At 38.7% G+C, this 22,322-nt stretch overlaps 1 protein-coding gene across 1 annotated transcript in view; it reads left to right on the top strand.

The window, feature by feature from the left end:
- Positions 1-22,322, top strand: part of LOC105292306 (laminin subunit alpha-3-like) — a 171,503-nt gene that overhangs the window by 119,489 nt on the left and 29,692 nt on the right. Inside the window, exons 14-24 of the mRNA XM_023530840.1 lie at positions 2,863-3,000; positions 4,913-4,959; positions 5,948-6,047; positions 6,766-6,818; positions 7,103-7,208; positions 7,916-8,015; positions 11,383-11,539; positions 13,757-13,889; positions 15,377-15,519; positions 17,613-17,710; positions 18,193-18,346. Of these exons, the coding sequence (XP_023386608.1) occupies positions 2,863-3,000; positions 4,913-4,959; positions 5,948-6,047; positions 6,766-6,818; positions 7,103-7,208; positions 7,916-8,015; positions 11,383-11,539; positions 13,757-13,889; positions 15,377-15,519; positions 17,613-17,710; positions 18,193-18,346 (1,229 nt within the window). The remainder of the gene's footprint in view (positions 1-2,862; positions 3,001-4,912; positions 4,960-5,947; positions 6,048-6,765; positions 6,819-7,102; positions 7,209-7,915; positions 8,016-11,382; positions 11,540-13,756; positions 13,890-15,376; positions 15,520-17,612; positions 17,711-18,192; positions 18,347-22,322) is intronic.

Raw genomic sequence — 22,322 nt, 5'->3', positions numbered from 1 at the left:
CACCACTGTGTTCCAGCTCCTACAGCTAAGCTATCTGCCTGCATGAGTGCCTTCCTCTCTGCATTCACTTTCCTTTAGGGCAGAAATTGCAGAAATAGCCTGTATTAGGTTCTTCAGAAAAACAGAACCAATAGGATGTGTGTGTGTGTGTGTGTGTGTGAAGAAAGAGAGAGAGATAGATTTATTTTAAGGAATTGGCTCATGTGATGTGGGGGCTGGCAAGTCCAAAATCTACAGCATAGGCCCACAGGCTGGAGACCCAGGGCAGAGCTGATGTTTCCACTTGAGTCCCAGGGCAGTCTGGAGGCAGAATGCTTTCTTCCTGGAGACCTCATGACGCTCACCCATAGTGTGGAGAGTAATCTGCTTTACTCACGGTCAACCAACTTGAATGTTAATAACATTTAAAAACCAGATCGCTTTGTGAGTTATGTGGATCTCTGATCACTATGCTGTACGACTGAAACTGCTATATTATTGTAAGCCAACTATAATTGAAGAAAAAACTCATTGAATTGTACAATATAAATATGAGCAACTAATTGTCTATTAAATTTCAATAAAGCCAGGAAAAAAAATTTAAAAACAGAAAACACCTTCACAACATCTAGATTGATGATGACCAAATATCTGAACCCCATAACCTAACCAAGTTGACACATAAAATTAACCATCACAGAGCCCAAAGACCATTTCTTCAGTCATCGGTATGGACTTGAACTCTGCAGACAGGTCTGAGGGGAACACAGGGCCATGAAAGAACACTGTCCAGTCAGCAGCAGGAGATTTGAGTCCCTGTCCTGCTGTCTGCCAAGAGCTGGCTGAGTGGCAATAGGCACGTTTCTTCATCACTCTTAGAGTTTTTTGTTGGGGTTTGGGGCATCGTAAGGGGAGTTGTTTCATACTACCTCCATAAATTCGCTAGCACCTCTCTTGGATTTTTAGTTCTCTGATGTCAGGGAATGTGTTTTTCCTATTTATCTCCACCCCAAACCTAGTCACAGTTCCACTGAATGCAGGAAGCCTTTAATCAAAGTCTGCTGGATGGATGAATATAAAATAGGGAGGTGTGGTAGTAAACTCTCTGGGTCTGCCACCTCCTAACTTTGCCCTCTGGACAAGTCACATAGCCCATCAAAGACCCAGGCAATCTGTAAATAAGAAAACTAGCTAAGTTCCCGTCTATTCGTGAAGGTTTATGATTTCAATGACAACTCGGGTAAATGCTACCATTATTGTTATTCTGAAAAGCACTGTCAGAGTAACTTGCCACACCTGGGTCTGGGCAGAGTCCTGTCAAAGAGAATGAAAATGGCATGGTTTCATCCACGTGGGAGCTCTGCGCTCCAAGGCTTAGTGGTGTGGAGCTTTCTAGATCCAAAGGACACCTGCAAATAAATCACTAGAATTGCCACTTTTTTACCTCATGAGTCTTTTCTTTCCCAAGACCTCAACAAGTGTGTGGAATTTTTAAAACCTTGCAAACAAGGTCGTATATATATATTTTTTACTGCATACACTGAGTATAAATTCGGAAGTCAAGAATACTAACCTATCGATTCCCATTAATACAGCATGAGGCTGTGTGTGGAGCACCTCCCCAAGCACCAGGCACTTGTGTGATCACAATAATAATGTAAACAAGTGTGAACACTTACTGAGCACTTTCTCTATGTCAAGCATCGTGCTCAATGCTTTTCATACCTTGTCATTGGTGATTCTCTAATGACTTCATCAAGTAGAGACTATCATCAGCTCTAGTTTACAGAAGAGGAAACTGAAGCTTAGGGAGGCTAAGCCACTTGCCTATGATTGCACAGCTAAGCGGCAGAGCTGGTGCTTGAATCCAGATATGTCTGCCACAGAGACTGAAGACTTTTACTACAGACTAATTCATGACCTTGGAAATGTCAGTTAACTTCTGAACTTCATTATGTAACAGTGGAACCCAAGGAGACTATCTCTCCTGTTCCTTTCAGTTCTTAAAGTGGGAAACCGTCCAGCTCAGGAAATCAGTGGCCCATCTCCTCTGCTCACCATTCCCCACGAGCAGGGTCCTTGCAGTGCAAATGGGAGCATTACTGAGTAACTGCAGACCTGCAGGAGGTTAGCCAAATAGTAACTGGTAGGAACCTGACCCAAGGGGAAGGGAACAGAGAGGAGAATGGCCAGGATCTGTTTTCTTTATCCATGCATGTTTAATTCCCCTACTTGAGTGGGAAAAAGGAAAGTGGGGTGCTTTTCCTATTCATTTCTAACCCCGCCTGCATAACTTTTTTCATGATGATTCAACTATACCAGAACTTGAGAGATCAGGTATGAAGAGATGTGAACAGTGGGAAAAAGGGGGACAGTTGGAGAATCGTCTGGACTGGAATAGTTTGCACTTGATCCCCAGTGGGATGTGGAGTTGATGTGGCCCCTCCAATGAGTCGCATCCCCCATTGGTTGTTCCCTCCGTCCATCCTCTTCTGACGAGCACCAGTTACTGGATGCAAGAAACGTTCCTAAAGCCCTCGTTCACGACCAGCCAGTCTTGTTGAATGTGGAATTAACAACAGCAACAAAACGAAACAAATTTACAAGCTTCATCGAGTCCTCGCTATGAAACAGGCATTGTCCCCAGTCTCATATTTAATCTTATTTAATCCTGGCAACAAGCTTATCAAGGAGATGCTAGTATTACATCCATTTAAGGAAGGGGAAACAAGCTTAGGGCATTTGGTCGACTTGTTTCAGGTTCCAGGTCTAATGAGAGGTGGAGCTGGAATTTGCACTTGGGTCTTTCCAGCCCTGCCCCTGTGCCCTTATCGTGGTCCCGTACCCTGCTGCCCTGTGTCTGACTGAGGTCTTTTCATTCAGCCTGCCAGTGTTCAGCCCTTGGCTCCTACCAGACACCCTGCAGCCCAGTGACTGGACAGTGTGAATGCCGGCCAGGGATTACAGGACAGCGGTGTGACAGGTGCCTCTCAGGAGCCTACGATTTCCCCCACTGCCAAGGTAGGGAAGACGTCAGGATGCCAGGGGGTTGGGGGAATGGAGGAGGTTCCTCTGTGAACTGTGTGCAGCCAGCCTCTCAGAGCAGCCTGCAACCGCCCACAGATCAATCATTGTTTGACCCTACATTTTTGACCCTAATCTGCCTGGTTCCTTCCCAACTTAAGTGCTCAAAGGAATGCAGAAATGATTTATTCCTAGAATTAAAAAAAAATTCCCATGTGTTACAAATTAGTGTTTCTTGATTTTCATGTAAATTTTCTATAGCAGTGTGGCAAAGGTGACCGCTTTTAGCTAAGTCCAGTGTTCCTTGTTCCCCCGTCCCAAGGCATCCTAGTTTCTCTCTGGGTCTGGGCTGCGTCATTGATGTTGGCCTCTCCGTAATCCCCAGAGGGTGTTCCAATAGGTCTTTTTTTGGGCAAGTTGAGCAGGACCTTTGCTGGGTTTCTGTCCTGCTCTTCTTGCTTGCCACCTGCCTCCTGGGAGATTACGTCATCACACATCAGCATAGGTATGAGGGGCAAGGGAGTGGGGTGAACCAGAGTCTCTTTGGTTTGGAAAGAATGAGCCAAGGAGGAAACACTGTCTTGAGCTGATGGTACTAATCTTTCCCCTGATACAAGAAATCGAGTCTGCATGCTCTGTGGCCAGGGTCATAGACATACGATGTGCTCCAGGTGAGTGCAGCCTCTAGTGGTGATTAGCTCTTGACTATAACTTGCAGAGGACTCTTTCTCTGTTAAGAAGAGGTGTTTGTGAAAGGCTGAACCTTACTCAAGAATCCTCAAGGCACCAGGTTTTCTTGCTGGTGGAAATTGGAGCCAGTAGTCAGAGGGGGCTACTCGCCTTGAGAAGGGCTGAAGGTCCTCAGAGTACAAGGCTGTCTGGAGTGGGATCTGCTCGCCTCTACAGGTCAAGAGTGGAAGAGAGTGTTGTGGGAGGTACTGTGGCAGTGGGAAGAGGGGTGAGGCAGTCATGACAGTTTCTCCACAGCTAGGTGGCATCACTGGTCAGCCTGGAGAGGAGCCAAAGGCTGGGTGTGGCCAGGTTGGAAAAGAGCAAAGAACAGGAAGGTTGTTTTGACTATCACAGAAGAGAACAAAGAAACATCAAAACACAAACAAAAAATGAAAACAGAGAGAGATAGAGAATGAGGATGAATATGTATATCATCAAGGAAGAAGCTGAAATAGACCAAGAGGAGACAATAAAGGCAAAAAGGCTGAGGAATAACTTGTAAGAAAACGAGATCATAATATGAGTTTATTTAAATTTTTGGAAAAACCAGGCTCAGCGGTCTTACCCAGCCTCTCTTCATTTCTAATGCTGTATAATAGTAATACTGAGACATTGCAAGATCCCAACTTATTGAAGAGAGATTATATTGGGCTTATCATACTATATTGACTACGACGGGAAAGCAAATTAATTAATTTTAGAAATTTTAGTACAGGTGAGGAACAAAGGAGTTGTGATATTTAGAGAATTAAGTCTTGGTTAATTAAAAAAATGTACTTATAAATTCTTTAACTTCTTTTTGATGTGACAATTATGAAAACTCTCGATACAAGATTGCCCTCTTCTGGACAGTCCTAAGGATGCTAAAAATTTGAGAGTCCTTTCCCAGTCTTCTTCATCATCAGTTAGAAATGACCTTTTAATAGTAGGAGACTACAATTGTTCAGGGGCTAAAGGGGTGATTTGGGTATTAAGGACCATAGACATTACTTGGGATACCTTTTTGTGAATTACATGCCATATCTCTGCCACTCATCTATCAAAAAATATCAATGTAGATGCACTATTTTAAAAAACAAGTATAACTTTTAAAATTAGAAACATCAAAACAAATGAAGAGACAAATAAATAAACATTAAAACTCCAGACATTTGAATTATCTCTGAATCATATGCAGGCTCTAGCAGTTCCTGTGACCTGTCTGGTACCCTGGACTCCAGTTTGGTAAGTGAAGAATTATAAAAAGGTTAACATTCTAACTATTATTGTCATACATTTTAAAGACTAACACATTTGGGAACATCCTGAAATTAAAAATAAATTAAAATAAGATCTGAGGACAAATTGCTTAAAGAGGTCATTGCTTGTTTTCAAAGTGCGTATGTGATATTGTGATTTTTTTTTCCAAAACAAAAGAACAAAATTTTTTTTTTTTTTCAAAAACAAAAGTTTATTTAAACCTTGAATTCTAGAGTCCTAGAGTTTAACTCTTATTGTTTGTTATTCTGAGGACACAGCCACCCTGGAGCCTTGCACATAAGCCTGACATACATAATTAAAATTAAGAAAATCAAAGGCCAATTTCACATTAAATAAAGCTCTCTGCATACAAAGCAATTGAATTTATTAGATATTACTCCAAGCATAATACTACGGTATTCTAATCAGTTTTCTAAGCACTTTAGAAATTATGTCGTCTTAGCCTCAGAGCCTGGAGATGCTGGATCTTCAGGCACTGGAGGGACATGGGAGAAAGGTTCCTCATCCCTGCCATGAGTCTCGGTGATGTTTAAGCAAGGTCTGATTCGTGCATAACACAAAACACCTTCAGATAAATGTAATTTTCTACTGATTCTCATCATGTTAAATATTCAGCTCTTTTTTCCATTTAAATTTGTAGTCCAGGCTGTAACCGAATCAAAAATGACAATGTTATAAATCAGAGTGATTTTTTAATTTTTCTTTTTCTGTATTTTCCAATTGTGTTTTAACCAGAAGTATGAATTATGCGTATAACAAATAAATCAATAATAAAATGAAAGCAATAAGCAGACTGTTGAAATCAACCCAGTACTTTTATTCCCCCTGAATACCCTTAATTTACTTTTCATGATTCAAAATATATTTCTGTGACAAGCTTTGTTCAGAACACATGTTTGAAAAAATATGTTAATTCCAAGATGTCAAATGTTAGTTTGATTTTCTTTATAAGGGATATTGCCAGTGCAAACTTCAAGTTGAAAGTCCTACTTGCAGCATCTGCAAGCCATTATATTGGAATCTGACCAAAGAAAACCCCAATGGGTGTTCAGGTAAAGTTTCTTATACACAATAATTTACTCTATTGTAGCTTCTTATTAATTTCTCTTACCTCAGTAACTAAACTCACAAGAGAGCTATTTATTTGATCAGTTCAGTTTGTCTGAAAATTTATGTAAACGTTTTGATATTTCCTCACTTTTGGCAGAACTGTCATTTTCAAAATCTCAGCAAGAGATTTATGTCCTGTTTCCATATGTATTGTGTTGTTTGTGAAGGCAACTACTTGATAAATGGTTTTTACTGCCTTGTTTTTATAATCTACTCTTTCTGATCTAATTTTATTTTCATTTTATGCATAGATGGAAGGCAGGATAGGAAAATGCCAAGGTGAAGGTGAAGGTGAAGCCACCAAGGTGAAGGTGGCTAAGTGGAGTGAATATCCTTAAATAAGAGTATATTTTCATATAAGCATATCAGAAATGACCTTGACATTAGAATCATTTAAAAATCCCATGATGTTGCAGCTTTTGTTTTAGAGTGATCATAAACTTGTCATTACTCCTCGTAGGTAGATGGTACTGATCTGGCTGTTCTGCTGACTACAGAAAGCAATCTAATTTTAGGCTTTGCAACAGTGCAAACTGGAATTCTGCTGAAGCATGCTAGGATGTGACTGCACGTGTAATATTGCTGGTGTGTGATGTTCCCAGCGCCAGGGAACTGTCCTTTGTGTAATCTTGGTCCAAGGATGCTCTCTTATCTTCACAGAATGCCAGTGCAATGTGGCGGGAACAGTGAGCGGAATTGGGGAGTGTGGGCAGGTAACGTGAGCCAATATCTCATATACCTGTAGAATGTTGCAGCAATTGACTGTGGAGTTTCTATGGGAGGGTATTATTATTGCCTCTGTAATTGTACAGTGCATGGTAATCTTTTTGGAAGTTTTCAGATCCTGGCTGCACTGTTTTATATTACATAAGCCAGTTTTACACTTGATCTTAGCCAAAAGGCCAAAAAGCAATACAATAAGCCAGTTTTAAATCTTGAAGCTTAGTGAATTCTGTAATCTTAATCCAATTTTGTCACCTGGCTTGTCGTTCTGCAGAGAGATGGTGACTGTCATTGCAAGTCCCATGTCAGTGGTGATTCCTGTGACACATGCGAAGATGGATATTTTGCTTTGGAAAAGAGCAATTACTTTGGGTGTCAAGGTAAATACTTCCGGGGGGCCCTGAGTAAAGTGAAAGTGTTGATGGGCAAAGCCTATCAGGATAAGCTTTCTTCTGAGTTCATTTTCTTCGTGCAAACTTTCTGATGGGATGGGACTGAAATATTTTGTTCAGAGAATTGGGCCAAATATTCTGCTAAAGCTAGTAATAAATTGCAAATTGGGCTGCTTCTACTTCTCTTCTGCACACTGTTGGTTTAATTATAAAAATACGTAATTGGGATGGGGGAGTCATTATAAATAACATCAAGGCTTTGTAACTTTAAAGGTATATTTTGTAGTATCAAAAATTCACACGGAGTTTTAGAGATAATATTGTATTAAATAATAAAACTGCAGGGACGGCTGCCCCACAAGGCTACTTTGCATCTCTCATAACCTCTCCTTAGCACTCATTGTTTATAACAGTATCATGTTGCTAAATTGTTTTTAGCTCCTGGGCTACTGTCCCCTTACCTTGGACAACATTGCTGGAGCTGGCCTACATGTACACCTCCGACTTACAAGTGCACTTTTTGGGAGACATGCTATCTTGGTTTGGGAGGTCTGTACATATTTCAAGATGTGGCAGGGAAAAGAAGGCACGATGCTCAACTCAGGGCTTGCTGATGCCCGCTTCTTTTAGAGGCGGGAAAGCATCCCACGTGGAGATGCTTTGATGGGTGACCACTGCTGTTTCTTGACTTTCAGGCTGTCAGTGTGACATTGGTGGAGCGATCACCCCCATGTGCAGTAGTCCCTCGGGAGTATGCCAGTGCCGAGAGCATGTCGTGGGGAAGGCGTGTCAGCGGTGAGTCTTCAGGCAGGTTTCTTCCCACAGAAATGTTGTGGAAGATACTCTCGTGGAGTCCTGTCTGTGCTGACAGTTCTGGTGAGGAGAGAAGCAGTCCTAAGGCGATAAGGCAGATGGAGCTGTACTGTCATTTGAAATCTGGACACTTGTCAGTGAGTCCAATTAAAACAGGAGATAGGGTTACCTATAAAAACTGTTGCACTTTGTAGGTCATGGAGTGACCTACTGGAAAATTCCCACAGATACATAAAGCCAGGTGGGTGAGACTAGAGCCAGATGCATGAGATGGGTTCCCATGACTGAACCTCCATGTAAAAGTTACAGCATGGAGTAGCCTGGCGGGCTCCTGGACCAAGGAGATTCAGGTCCTCTTTCTCCCTTGGGACCCATGAGTGAGGGCCTGCAGATGCCAAGTGTGGTATACACAGCAGAATTGGCGGCGGGAGGCGGGCGGTGGGGATAGATAAGAAAACTTTATAAGTGGAACAAAGTTCTTCATCTCACACAGAAGCAAATTAAAATGAACTGTAGGAACAAGGGAGCAAAGTAGAGACTGAGAGCCAAGAGGGGCTATAGCAAATATGGCACCATACCGTCTCTTCATCCTGTCATGCTTAGCAATTTATATATATATATATATACACACACACACACACACACACACACACACACACACACATATATATACACATATATGTATATATATGTATATGTGTGTGTATATATATACACACACACATATATATACATATATATGTGTATATATATATATAAACATATAAATTTTTATATATTATTTTTGAAACCACAATCCATCCATAATTTTCCCTCAGTGGAAGACAGAAAAACTAGTTTTTAATATTCTGACTTTTAATCATACACCGGAAACTCTACTAAATGCCACTTCTTCTGAACTTCAAGTACCTTCACTATTTCTGCATTATCAACAGATTAACAAAGAACTTATGTAGTTAAGCTAAATTGTCCATATTTAGTTTGGTGCTTCTCTCCTTTCTCTCCATGTTTCCAGCATTTAAATTCTAAAAGTCAGAGCAGCCCAGCTGTGCTTTCTTCAGGCATTTCTAAGTGGCAGTCACTGCTGGGCCGTGTAGTAAGAATTATGTGAAGGCAGACACATTTGTACACTTGGTTTCCTGCAGACTAGCCAGGCTCACGATGGACCAGATGAACTTTGTAAATAGGTTCAGAGACATTGTCCACCAATATTTTATCTCTTTCTACCCTTGGGTTGATAAAGTGAGCTTTTCTCCTACTTACCCACCATAAGTTTTTTCTCCTTCCAGCTATGTAGGCGATTGACTAATTTGGAGGTTGAAATAATGCAAGTGAATAGAAATTAAATTGCCCATCCTGAGGCAAATATATTGACATTTACATTACAGCCAATACATATGTATGAAATTTAGAACATGTCTTTTGATTTAGTGATAAATGGTAACAGAAATAAAAGGAACATGAATACCATAGCACCTTTTCTCTAGGTTGGTAAATCTTGCATCCTTATGTCCTAAATGCCTCCCCAATGTTTATGATTTTATCTGAGCATTTTAAATTTTTCTTACAAGTTTAGAAAGCATTCGCATTCACTTTGTTTTCTAAATAACTTTGTGATAATAAATATAATGATGTTCATTGTAAAATTTTTGTATGTAAAAGTAAAAAGACAAAGAATAGTCTTCATCCAAGCACCCAGAGAAAACCCCTTTTAATATATTTTGTATATTTTTTCTAGGCTTTGTTTATTAATAAAAATCAGTATTATATTTTTCATATAATTTGTATCAATTTTTCACATATTATAAACATTTCCATTATCATTAGTCTTCAAAAACAATGGTTACATAATACTTCATAATTTAACGCATTTCCTGTTTAGAAAAAAAAGTACAGCTCACTGCCAGTGTTAATGTAATTTTACATAAACACACTCTTTGAGGCTGAAGCAAATCTGACTGGTTTTCAATGTGAAATAAAATATAAAAACTATTCTTAGAATTATTTCTAAACAGAACTTGTCTCTAATCCTAATGTAACAGAAATATGTACATAGATCGGATTCATCAAATGAATCTTTGACTAACATCCGGTCGAGAACGATGTTAACAACACGGATAGGAAAGCCACGTTTCCTAGGATTTGACATTTTCAGTGATCAAGAATTACTTTATTTTGTAAATGGAAATACCTCTACTAAAAACTGAATGCTATAAATAGAATGATGTCACTTGTTTCCAAAGACTATCCATATACTAGAGAGATGTGAAAATAATAATAAAAGCGAGATATTTTGTGGCAAGCTTTGGGGGTGAGGTTGGAACTGTAATCCACGAGTTATCTCAGGGTAAGCGCTGCAGGCGCAAGTGCTGCCGCCGAGTATTCTCAAGGCAAACGGGAAATGGGTTAATTATTTAATAATTTTTGCACATGTTTGTACAAAAACAACATTTATGTTTCCAAGTTTTCACTAATATAAACCTTCTTTTATGTTAATTATTTGACACTATATGTAAAATCATTCTTTAGAATATATTCCTGGAAGTAGAATTACTGGGTCAGTGAGTATGAACATTTTTAAAGATCTTTGCAATTACTTCCAGAAAAATTGCAATATAGGAGCATGCCCTTTTATTTGCTTTTACTAAGTCATCTTTATGGCTTTATATCCACTATCTGTTATTAGTTTGTGACTCAATTGTCCGTATGTGCCATTTTGAAAAACTTCAAGTAGTTGAATATAAAATGTCATGCAAGTGTCGGAATATTTTTGATCCTTCTCTGTGATGCTGTTATTGGACTCTTGAAAATAATCCATTTATAGACATATAGTTTAAGAGAAAACAAGGCATAGAAAAGTTATTCTAATGATATATATATATGTATCTAATTTGTAAACTTAGCATATGAAATAGTTTATGTCATGTTCACTATTATATCTATGGAGCTTAGCAACAGTTCCTGGTACATAGGTATTAATATTTGTGTAATGAGTGAATATTATTACATAAATAAATGAATGAACGAATTTATAGCAAATAACCTAATTTGACTTGGCAACAATTTAGAATATTTTATTTTAAAGGATGCTACTGCTATGGGTCATGTTAAATGATTTTCTCATTTTACTGCTTGGAATGAGCAAGTGTTGGGTGTTTTATGCGAATGTTTACATGAGTGAAAGCAATAATTTAGAGAAGAAATCAAGGGGCTCCTCTCATTTGTCCTTATTTAATGTACTGTCAATTTGGTGGAACTTCTTTTAGCAGTAGCTATTGTGATTAAAAGATATTTAGATGATCAATTAACCCAACTTGCTGTATCAATATTTACTTTTTATTTATAAAAGACCGGAAAGTAACTACTATTTCCCGGATTTGCATCATATGAAGTATGAGATTGAAGATGGCACTACACCTAATGGAAGAGAACTTCGGTTTGGATATGATCCCCTGGAGTTTCCTGAGTTTAGCTGGAGAGGATATGCTCAGATGACCTCCATACAGGTATGTAGCCAGTAGTAAGCAGCTTCATGGCAGAGTAGCCCGTGTACTTACCCACAGCACACTCATTGAGTCCTCCTAAAAGGTGAACTGTCCCCAAAACTGATTCTAGGATTCTTTTTCTCTAGAATATGAATTGGGCCTTGGGTAGGGTTGGATTTGAGCTGATAAGCATCTATTTCAATTTCACAGTTTATTGTTACTTTGATTTGGTCACCAAATCAGAAAATGAAGGGATTAAAGAAAAACAGTGCTTATCTCTGGAGACTTTTTTTTAAAGAAATTTCCCAAACAAGATTAGGCTCTATTTTATCATGAGAGACATTTTTCTTTAAAGTCATTTGTGGAGAATAAAAATAAGTTGACTTAAATATTTCAATAAAGCTTGTGATGCTAAATTTCAACCAATGTTTTCTTTTTTCTTTTCTTTTTTTTGCTTTTTTTTTTCTTTTTAAAGCCCTGAAATAATATGTGAATAGAAACTAAGATAAATTAGGATTTTTAGTCAGTGCTATTTTATTTTTTCTCACATTTCTCCTTCATTATTCTTTACTGTATCTATCTCTCTTGGCATTGTATTGGAATAACTAAGGAATTTACATTTTGTTTACTTTTAGAACTTAATATTTATAATGAAAAATTTCTGTATAGTCATTGAGTAGTTTTGTCTCAGAATTTCTCTTTGAGGTAATGTCTCTTCTAGCTGCTCTTCTCGGTGGAGAGATTCAGAATAAAACAGGCAAACTAATGACCATGGTAACCCAATCTGCCCTTAGCAGAACCAGAACTAGTACTTGCTATTTCTCTCATTCAGCCCTTGGAAAAACTGGGACTGGTTCTCAGTTCCCTTGGGATCCCCAGTGATTCTAATGCTGCTTCTTGCCTGGCCAAATCCTCATCCAGGCTGCCTTTCCCAAACAATACCTAGGATCTGAAGACACTTCACTGTTTTCTCCTTCTCCCCAAATACAGCAGTTCGGTTCCTTAATTACCTGATTTTACTTTATTATTCAGAAAAAAAGCAGTGGATTCCATTGAGTCATAACAGGATGTGAGTAACTGAGAGCCCAGTCAAGGTATATACATTCCCACAGGCGTTTAGAGTTTATACGAAGGGCTGGTTAACACAAAGGAATGAATTTCTATTGATGAATTTTCTGTATTTTTAATCAGAGGACTTTGGTGGTGTTCTTTGAATCACCAGTAACTTTACACAGCTCCTAATACAGTTTTGCATTTTTATTTTCCAACTTGGAACTAACACTCGAAGATGAAGTTAGTCAAATCGAGAGGGCCAGCTGGAGTTTCTCCTCAGTGGGAGCCGGCAGCAGCTCCTGCTCCCAGAGCAGGGAGCCCACCCAAAGTCAGTCTTTATTGTCACAGATGTCTTGTTCAACGAAAGTTGCTTCCATATTAACCAAAGGGCTGGGGAAGAGACCAAAAGAACCAATAATTTGGAAATTTCCAAATCTCATGTACTTTCCTTGGGCCACAGCTGGATTTGAACATGCAGTCTGCAGTTCAGAATTAAAATAGTCTACTCTTTCCTTTAAGATCATGGCACAGCAGCACTTACGGAGCATTGTGTGAGCACCAGGGCTCTGGGGACCAACAGGAGCGCCTCCCCTCCCCCGCCCACATTCTTTTTGGATAGGGATTGAGGTAAATTTCAGATTAGCAGTCATATTTCAGTTACATCCAGATCTCATCACTAATGTATTTGGGATCTATAACCTGTCCTCAGCTGCCGTTAGCTTCTATGACCATTTAGAATTTTATGTATGAGAAGTGGACCGTGGAGTAGTCTCTCTACAGGGCGATGGTGTTAAATAATACACATTCCTTTCTTTCTCTTTCGCCTTTTTATTTCTCCCAGCCAGCGGTGGTTGCCTGTCACTGGGCTTTCCCTAAGTAGTTCATCTGTGTTCTGCTCTGTCTGCCTGATTACAAAAGGGTCAAAAGAGGATCTCAGTTGCTGAAGGAGTGCATTTTCACTCTAACTTCAGTTGCAACAGACTTAAATTTATCATTAGGCCTGCCTATTTCCATCTTCCGCAGAGTTAGTTACTCGGTGCTTGTCGAGTTGATATTTGTGTATTTACGTGTATGTGTGTGTGTACACTACAAGCCTAGTGATGAAACTTGAATAATCACTATTTGGCTAGCATTTCTTTAAACCAGTTGTCTTGTCTATACTTTATGGCTTCTGGTATTTTTCAGAATGAAGTAAAGATCATGTTGAATGTGGGGGAATCAAGCCTCTCTTTGTTTCGTGCTGTTGTGAGATACATTAACCCTGGAACTGAAGCAGTATCTGGCCATATAACTATTTATCCATCCCGGGGTAAGACAGGTAGGTAAATTTTCAAGGCTTTTTTGGATTTAGAAATGATTAATCAGTGAAACATTTTCTCCAGCTTCACAAAGTCACCTCCCTGGAAACATCACATCTGGTACACGGTCTGATAAGGACAGTGCCCTAGGTCCCTGTCCCATGCTACCTTTTCAATCTCTGAATATTTTGCTTATTTATATTTTGTTATTAGATTTATAATTAACTATCCCTACTATCGGGAAGCAAAGGCAATACTGGCTGCGTTTACTGCCTTATTCCCAGAACCTAGTTCCAGTCCTGAAACCTAGTGAGTACATAGATGTTTTAGAACAGGAGAGTGAATACAAGGATTTGGAGTAAACATTTCTCCTCAAGAAAGAGTCTCAGTTGGATCAGATGTAGCAGTTTTGTTTGTTTCTGAACCTCTATTTGTTTAATTCAAAAGAAAACATTTTGGATCCTGAAAACAAATGGAAAACCAAAACTTTTTCTTATTGCAAAATGAATGCATGTTCTTCCATAGAAATTAAAAATTTTTAATTACATATAAATAAAAAGGAAAAATATTTTAATATCTAATGTAACATATTGAATACCGAGAGACCACAGGAACAAATAAAAACCTCGTCAAGGAAATCATCTTGGTATGTTTCCTTCCATGTTTTTTTATGCCCATTTTTTAGACATTGAAATCATGCTTGACCTCCAGATTTTTATCCAACTTCATAAACTTTCCCCATGTCATCGAATGGCCCTGCATTATCTCACCGTACAATAACACCATAAGTTACTAACTCTTTCCTCCACTCTTAGATATCAAGGGTATTTCCACTTTTTTTCTTATTTACTGTCATGCAGTGGTGAAAATCTTTACCCATTAGTTTCTATCTACATTTTAGAACATTTCTACAGTATAGATTTTAGAAGTGGATCACTGGGTCGATTGGTAAGAAAGTTTTTAAGAGCTTAGAATTTGTCAAAATGGTTTCCTGATAAGTGATACCATTTCCCCTTCTACCTGTTACCACATCGCTGGTCTCATGTTCAACATGCCCCATCACCACTAAAGAACTCTGCCAGTTTCACAGGTGAAAATTATATGGTGTTCTTATTTTAATTTTCATTTACTTGAGTGCTAGTGTTATTGAGTGTTTATTGTGCATTAATTATTCTTCCTTGTGAATTATCATTACATTTCTTTTGACAACTAAAAAAATGTGTCAAGAACTTTTCTAAGCAGTTTACCTATATTACTACTTAAGCGTTTAACAAATTAAAAAGTGACTCACAATTGCAGCATAGATAGCCACTACTAACATCTTATTGATATCTTTCTACATGTGCATATGCATTCATATAATTATTTAAAAAAAGGTCGGTACATATGATAAGTAAACTATCTTACACTTTTTCAGATGTAAACTGAATATTCAAAATTGATTATCTGAAGTCATAACACTGACTGCTAGAAAAATGCCCTAAACAATTCTTTTCATTTCTGATAGGTGTTGCTCAAAGCAAAGAGATCATCTTCCTGCCGAGTAAGGAGCCAGCCTTCGTCACCATCCCTGGAAATGGTTTTGCAGACCCATTTTCAATTGCACCAGGGACTTGGGTTGCTTGTATTAAGGCAGAGGGAGTCCTCCTGGTAAGCGATAGTTCTGAGTAGAGATTCTTTCCCCCTTGGAGATTGTCCCATCCACAGTGACCCACCGTGACTTTAAGATATCAAATCACAACTGGTTCCCTTTAGACACAGGAACCTATGGTGACATTTGCCCTCATAAGACATAATGACATAGGAACCAACTTAAAATACGTTCCATAGTCTTCCAGCCAGCTTCTCACAGACCAAAAAAAATATCAAATTATAATTTATAATTATTGAAGTTATCAAAATAAATGTAAAACCTTAATGAGCATGTGTCCCCGCCTTTCAAAAATTTCTTTGGGAGTTTTCATTGTGAATCAGAAGGACATCTGTGAACATCGGCCTCTCTGGGAATTGTGCAGAACAAATCAGAAGAAGCTAGAGGAAGAGAAGTTCCTAAAATTAGCGAAGGAAGAGACTGGAGGAACCAGTGCTGCTCTGTGACAGTTTTCCCGCCTTTTACCTTAAACGTAGGCAATAATCTCACCCAAAAGATTGTCGTGGACAAAGAACTCTTCATCAGGGGAAAGGCTGTGTCCTTGAACATTAATAGAATGGACAGAGAGCCTTGAGGAGTTGAAGGAATGGAAACTGATGAGACACCCCTCTTTGATGTCTGCTTTCGCTTATAGCAAGGTCTTTTCAAAATAAAATCTTTGGCAGTGCACTAATAGGAAAAAACATAAAACTTTTCCTTATGTGCAGCCCCTTTCATTGGCAACCATTAACAAATCTTAGGCAAGTCCCTTAACTCCAGGCCTGCCTCAGCTGCTTCTTCCATACAGTGGGGACAACACTTATCTTTATAGCTGCTTTCCAAATCTGAGATCTTACAAAAATAATGTGAAGGTTAATGCTGTTCATTCAGTTCCTGTTTTTTCTTGTATCTTCTTGGTAGAAAACTTTGTCACTTTAAAAAAAGTTTAAGAATGTTTCACAGATGCTAGAAATGAGGAAGAGGAAAATTCCATTGAGTCCAGTAGTGGGTACATAAAGTTAGACTACTGGAAAGATGAAATTCATTATAAAAATTACTGCATGGGCATTTGTGTAGTAGTTCATACATGGGCAATTGTGTAATAGTTCATACATATTTTTCTCTATTATGATCCTATTTTCTCTAAAAGTATTTTATTGAGCTCCTATTATCAATCTTCACCGTTCTAGGATCTATGGGACCATAAGGTAAAGAGGAGATATGGTCTCAACCTAAAGAAACTTACTAATAGAACAATACTGTTATTAAATTAAAACCCATTCAGGTAGAAAGACCACCATGGTGAATCGCTGAGCCCCCTGGGCCACCATCTGCTATTTTCCCCTTCCCATACATCTCTCTTCTTCCCTATTTTAGACAAATGAAGGATTCTGAAGAGAGAAAAAGCCTTATGGTCCATGTATGAGTCACGTCACAGTTGTGGTGACATTCCCTCCCTCCTTCCCTCTACAGACGGGCAGTGATGCCAGGATCACTGCAAAGCTGTCAAATCACCTTCCACTCAGAAGCCCGGAGCTTTGCTCTTTCCTGAAGAGCTGTGTGACTGAATTTACATTGTGGGCTTCGTTTGGCACACTTGGTGGGACACGTTCTTCCTCTCATATCCTAGGACAGGCAGTAGGCCAGTTTCAGTCTATGATTCACTGGAATCACAAAACATCACTTTTTTTTACACCAAGCCAGGCGAGCACTGCTCTGGTGTGGGAATAAAAAACCATAATCCATGATCTGCAACTCAGTGTTCTGTAGTGATGAAGGCACCAGTATTTCAAAGGAATGTTTTATCAATCAACAGTTTATTATCTTTGTTTATTTTTGAATTTATAAGCAACCCAGAAGAGACAGTAGAATTTTCCCTGAGATTTGATGATAACAAGGTTCACCCTGAGGTGCTTATCTCCATTGCAGAAAGCACTTGTGAGTTGATTTGCATATTCTGATGAGTCAGGGGGCAGAACAAAGCAGCTGATGTAGAGGATTTAACTAACAAGCTTCACCTGGTTATTATTAACTCAGTATGTTTAGCTATTTTATTTTTAAATTAGGGCCACCATCAAAATGAGTAATCATCTTTTTGGTCTTTATTTCCTAGGACTACCTGGTGCTGCTCCCCAGGGACTACTATGAGGCCTCTTTGCTGCAACAGCCTGTCACAGAGCCATGTGCCCACGCGGGACCTCCCCAAGAGAAGTTAGTATGGGCAGCGGATGCATTATGGGGGTCCTCTAATCAGGAGCCTTTGGTGCAAGGACCCAAGATAGACCTCAGGGTCACAATTATAGCAGGATGCTCTGGATAATTACTTAATTGTGACTTTTTTCCCCTGTGGCAGTCGACTATCTTTCACGTAAGAATCACAAAGCACTATGCACACTGTAACTGGTACGTAAGAGTGACTCCCACCCTCTAGCATGTGAAAATGCTGATGCATGTCCAAGTAATACCCTCACGGTTATGCACTCTAGGAGGGAAGAAGCTTAAAACAGAACTCAGCCTGTGGACCTTTGCTTCTTCCATTCCTCATGCCAATGAAATTTACCACCTGTAGTAGGCACTTAATATGAGTTTGTTGAAGGCATGATGAATGAATGGAATGGATAAGAGCCTTTGGGATGTACTTTGTTGCTCTATGTTTTGTTCTCAGTTGTAACTGTTGTATTTTGTTGTCGAAGTTGCTTGCTTTACCAGCATTTGCCAGTGACCCGATTTCCCTGTGCCCTGGCTTGTGAGGCCAGACACTTCCTGCTTGATGGGGAGCCAAGACCCTTGGCAGTGAGGCAGCCCACCCCTGCACACCCAGTCATGGCGGACCTCAGCGGGAGAGAGGTGGGGCAGCTTTTTACTTACTGTTAAAGCTATTACTACCTCCCCATCTGTGTCTGCTCAAAAACCTTTGGCTGTAATTGTGTCTCTGGAAGGATTCCTCAGAGATGTTAATTAAAGGACTATTGAGTTCTCTGATTCAGGTTGGGGCTGGGTGGTACACCACACTGAACCATGGTAATTTTAGTTTTCCAGCACTTTCTAGACATGGCAGGACTGTGGGTGACCACAGAAGCCATTCCTTTTGATTCCCTGGACTTATACAGGGGCATCCTGTTCTACCTGATTCAGGGCAAGATATAAAACACCTCAAGAAATACGCAGCTTACCCCTAAAGGAAGCTCACTGACTGCTCAATCCCTTAGGCTGGAAGTTTTGCAACAGCTGAATTCCTTGAGCTCAGAATCTAGAACTGCTACACCCCACAGATCCTCCCTCATGGCTTGAAGGGCAGGTTACTACAGGTCTTAGTATTACTTTTCTTTCAAGAGTTCTTTGAGTCTCAAAGCAACTTAAGACTATATTAATTTCAGATTTGAGTTAGAAATGGTATTATCAACAATAACAATAAGAACACATAATGCAATACTTTAAAATGAAGACCCTGAAAAAAATCTTCCTCTTCTACATTTCCATTCCTTACTTTCTACAACGTTCTGTTTCATACCTTTGAGGAAAGTGTTCATTCCAGGATTAAATTTGTGGAATGAAGAAATATAGGGTATTAATTCTCACTGAACATTTAGATGTATACCTTTTTTTAAACTGCATTCCAGCATTTTCAAGGTAGTAGTTGTAGAATTTTAAGAATATTTCTCGTTTAATCTTCATTTTATTTTTTATTTAGAGTTTTTATTTTACAAAAAAAGTAAATACTTGTAACAAGTAAATCAATATAGATATGCATAAAGAAAAATGAAATGATCATACTTCCACTCTATTCTAATGTTTATAGTCCACTATATCCTTTCCTACCCATGAGATACACACACACACACACACACACACACACACACACACACACACACACACACCCCAAGCAGTTGAGAAAGGCTAACCCCCAGGAAGTGATGCTGATGATTTATTAGGTGTCCTTGCCTCTGACTTAGCCAGAGACACAGTACTGAGAGCTATTATTACATTTGCATGATGCATAAAACTAAGCCCTGGGCTGTCCAGTTTTATTTAAGTTCTTTTTTTCTGTTTGATTGAATGTTTAATACAGTAGTCACTAGCCCCGTGTGGCTATAAAAATTTGAATTAATTAAACTAAGTCAGGCTAAAAACTTAGTTCCTCAGTTGCACTAGCCACATTTCAAGTGCTCAATAATCACACATGTCTAATGGCCACCTTATTAAGGCACAGATTATAGAATATTTTCACCATCACAGAAAATTCTTTTAAACATGCTATAATAGATCATTGTGCTATAATTCAGAGACTAATGGTGTTAGAAGGGTTCTTACGATTATTTGATTTCTCTGCCTGTGAAAGAATCCTTTTTACATTATTCTCATTAGATATTCATTTAGCCTCTGTTAAATACTTAAATTGATGGAAGACTCATCTCTTCTAGTGGTAGCCTATTTCATTTTTAAATAAATCATAATTATTAGTAAGTACTTTTATAGATTAAGCAAAAATATATAAATAATATATATTATATATATAATATATATATTACTGTGATGTCTAATTTTTGGCCCCACCTAAAGCACTGCAGAGTAATCCTTCCTTCATCCTGGAAACCTTGTGTAGTGTGGCGGTTAAGGGGATGGTTCTGGAGTGACTCTGTCTGGGTTCATGTCTTGAGTCACCAATAACTAGCTGTGAAATCTCTCTGAGCCTGAATTTACTAGTACACATAATAGTAGGATAAGAATAGTAGCTACCTCATGGGTACTATTAAATAAGGTAATCTATGAGGGGCTCTTGTTTAGGGTGCCCGGCACACAGTGATCATTCAGGAACTATTAGCAGTATTGCCATTACGTGTTCCAGTCAGGACTCTGGACGGAAATGGAGAGCAACCCACTAAATCTAGCTCATATAAAGGGATTTTTTCCCCTCTAGGAGACAGAGAGGTCTGGCAGAACTCCAAGGGCAAGAACCGAGTGCATTCAGGTCTGCCAGGCATCTATGAAGGACAGAGCTAATTGTTTCTGACAGAGGCCTCCCCTTCTCTCTGTACGTTTGCCTGTTCTCCTCTCCTTCTACTGAGTGGCCTCCTTTGCCTCCTGATAGTTCTTTATCTCACACACATGCCACAAAGGCTGCTCTGGTCCCATTTCTTTGATACCTCCTAACTTTAACACTCACTGCCATCTGAGTCTCCCTTCTTTATTCTGAACAGCTCATCTTTTTAGGTCAGACCACACCTGTTTTACACCAGGCAAGCCTCTGTCTCTTGTAAACAAATACATAGCTAGATTTTTAAATATTTTAATCTGATCATCTGTTTTACAATGTGACTTTAATCCATTTATATTTATGGTGATTGCTGACATATTTGAACTTATTTTTTACCATCTTATTTATTTTGTTTACTGGCTTTTCACTGACCTTAAAAACATCTTTTCCCGATATCTGCTTGATTGAGACACTTTTCTCTATCTCCCTGCTTATTTGGTAGTTCTAGATTGTTTTCTGGCCTTTTAGTGATTACCCTTAACATTTTAATGTATATTCTTAGGGATAAATTTTTCCAACAAAGTCTAACGTTATTCAGTAATTCTGTTCTCTTCTTATGCTTGACACAGACTTTAGACCACTTATTTACCCATTTTAAACCAACTTCCAACTTACTGTCATCATCTAGAAATTTTATTTTTAGTCTTTACCCCAGACTTTCAGATCGATTGTAAATTTCATCTCAATTCAAATGCATCCCATTTGTCCTTCCTCATTTTTTCTCTCCTCCAGCTCTTGTTGGAGATATCTCTCCTGGAATTCTTCATCTCTCTTCTTTACTCTGGAATGTAGTCTCTGGCCCCAAGGCACAGCCATTTCTTGAAAATTTTCACCACCACACCACCATCCTGAATACTCTCTTTTCACCCCCACTGTATTAGATCTTCCTTTTCCTGACTATTGAAACTTCCATTCTTTATCTTTTTTAAAATTTGCTTTCTCATTTTGGTAGGTAGTCTCCAATGAAAAGCCACGTAGGAGGTACCTTTTTTTCTCTTCGAGACCTCACATTATCTGAACATATTTTTATTCTGCTCTCAATCTTGGTCTTTTACTTTGCTTCAATATAAAATTCTTGATTAGAAATTATTTCTCTCTAGAATTTGATGACATTTCCCCCATTGACTTCTAACTTCAAGCGTTGCTATTGAGACGTTACATTCTGTTTCCAGATTCTTTGGATGCCGCCTGCTTTTCCTTTCTTAAAGCTTTTGGGATCATCTCTTTATTTCTTATTTTCTGAAATTTCACAAGGATGTGACTTGATGTAGATAGTGTTTCAGCCAGGGTTCTGGGCTCTCAGTAGACCCTTTTAGCCTGGAAACTTCTATCCATCATTCTGGGAAACTTTCTTGAGTTATTTCTTGGATAATTTATTTCTTTATCTTTAACTCCCTTCTCTAATCTCTTTATCTTGTTTTATGCTTTTGGAGATATCTTCAATTATTTTTCTAATCCCCACCCCAAACTTTCACATACACACAGACACTTAGATTTCCTCTTTCCCTAGTCTAATTCATTAACATCAGTTTGATTCCTAGCTTCCAAAATTTTGTTGATTTCCCTGGTCTGTTCTTTTCCTCCTTCCTATTCTTTTCTTCTTGTAGGTTTATAGTTTTTTAAAAAATCAATTCTTATTTATATGGAATTCTGAGAGGGAAGATCAATAAATATGTGTGTTTAGTCCATTATGACTGACTTTTCTTGAATATCTCCAGTTCTCTCGATTTATCTTTCTTGTCCATTACACCATCATCTTTCATAATATAAGGATCTCTGTAGTAGTCT

Source organism: Pteropus vampyrus, unplaced genomic scaffold (genome assembly GCF_000151845.1).
Source record: "Pteropus vampyrus isolate Shadow unplaced genomic scaffold, Pvam_2.0 Scaffold55, whole genome shotgun sequence".
NCBI lineage: Eukaryota > Metazoa > Chordata > Mammalia > Chiroptera > Pteropodidae > Pteropus > Pteropus vampyrus.
The sequence above is the reverse complement of the archived record's forward strand: the minus strand, read 5'-3'. Positions and strand labels throughout refer to the sequence as shown.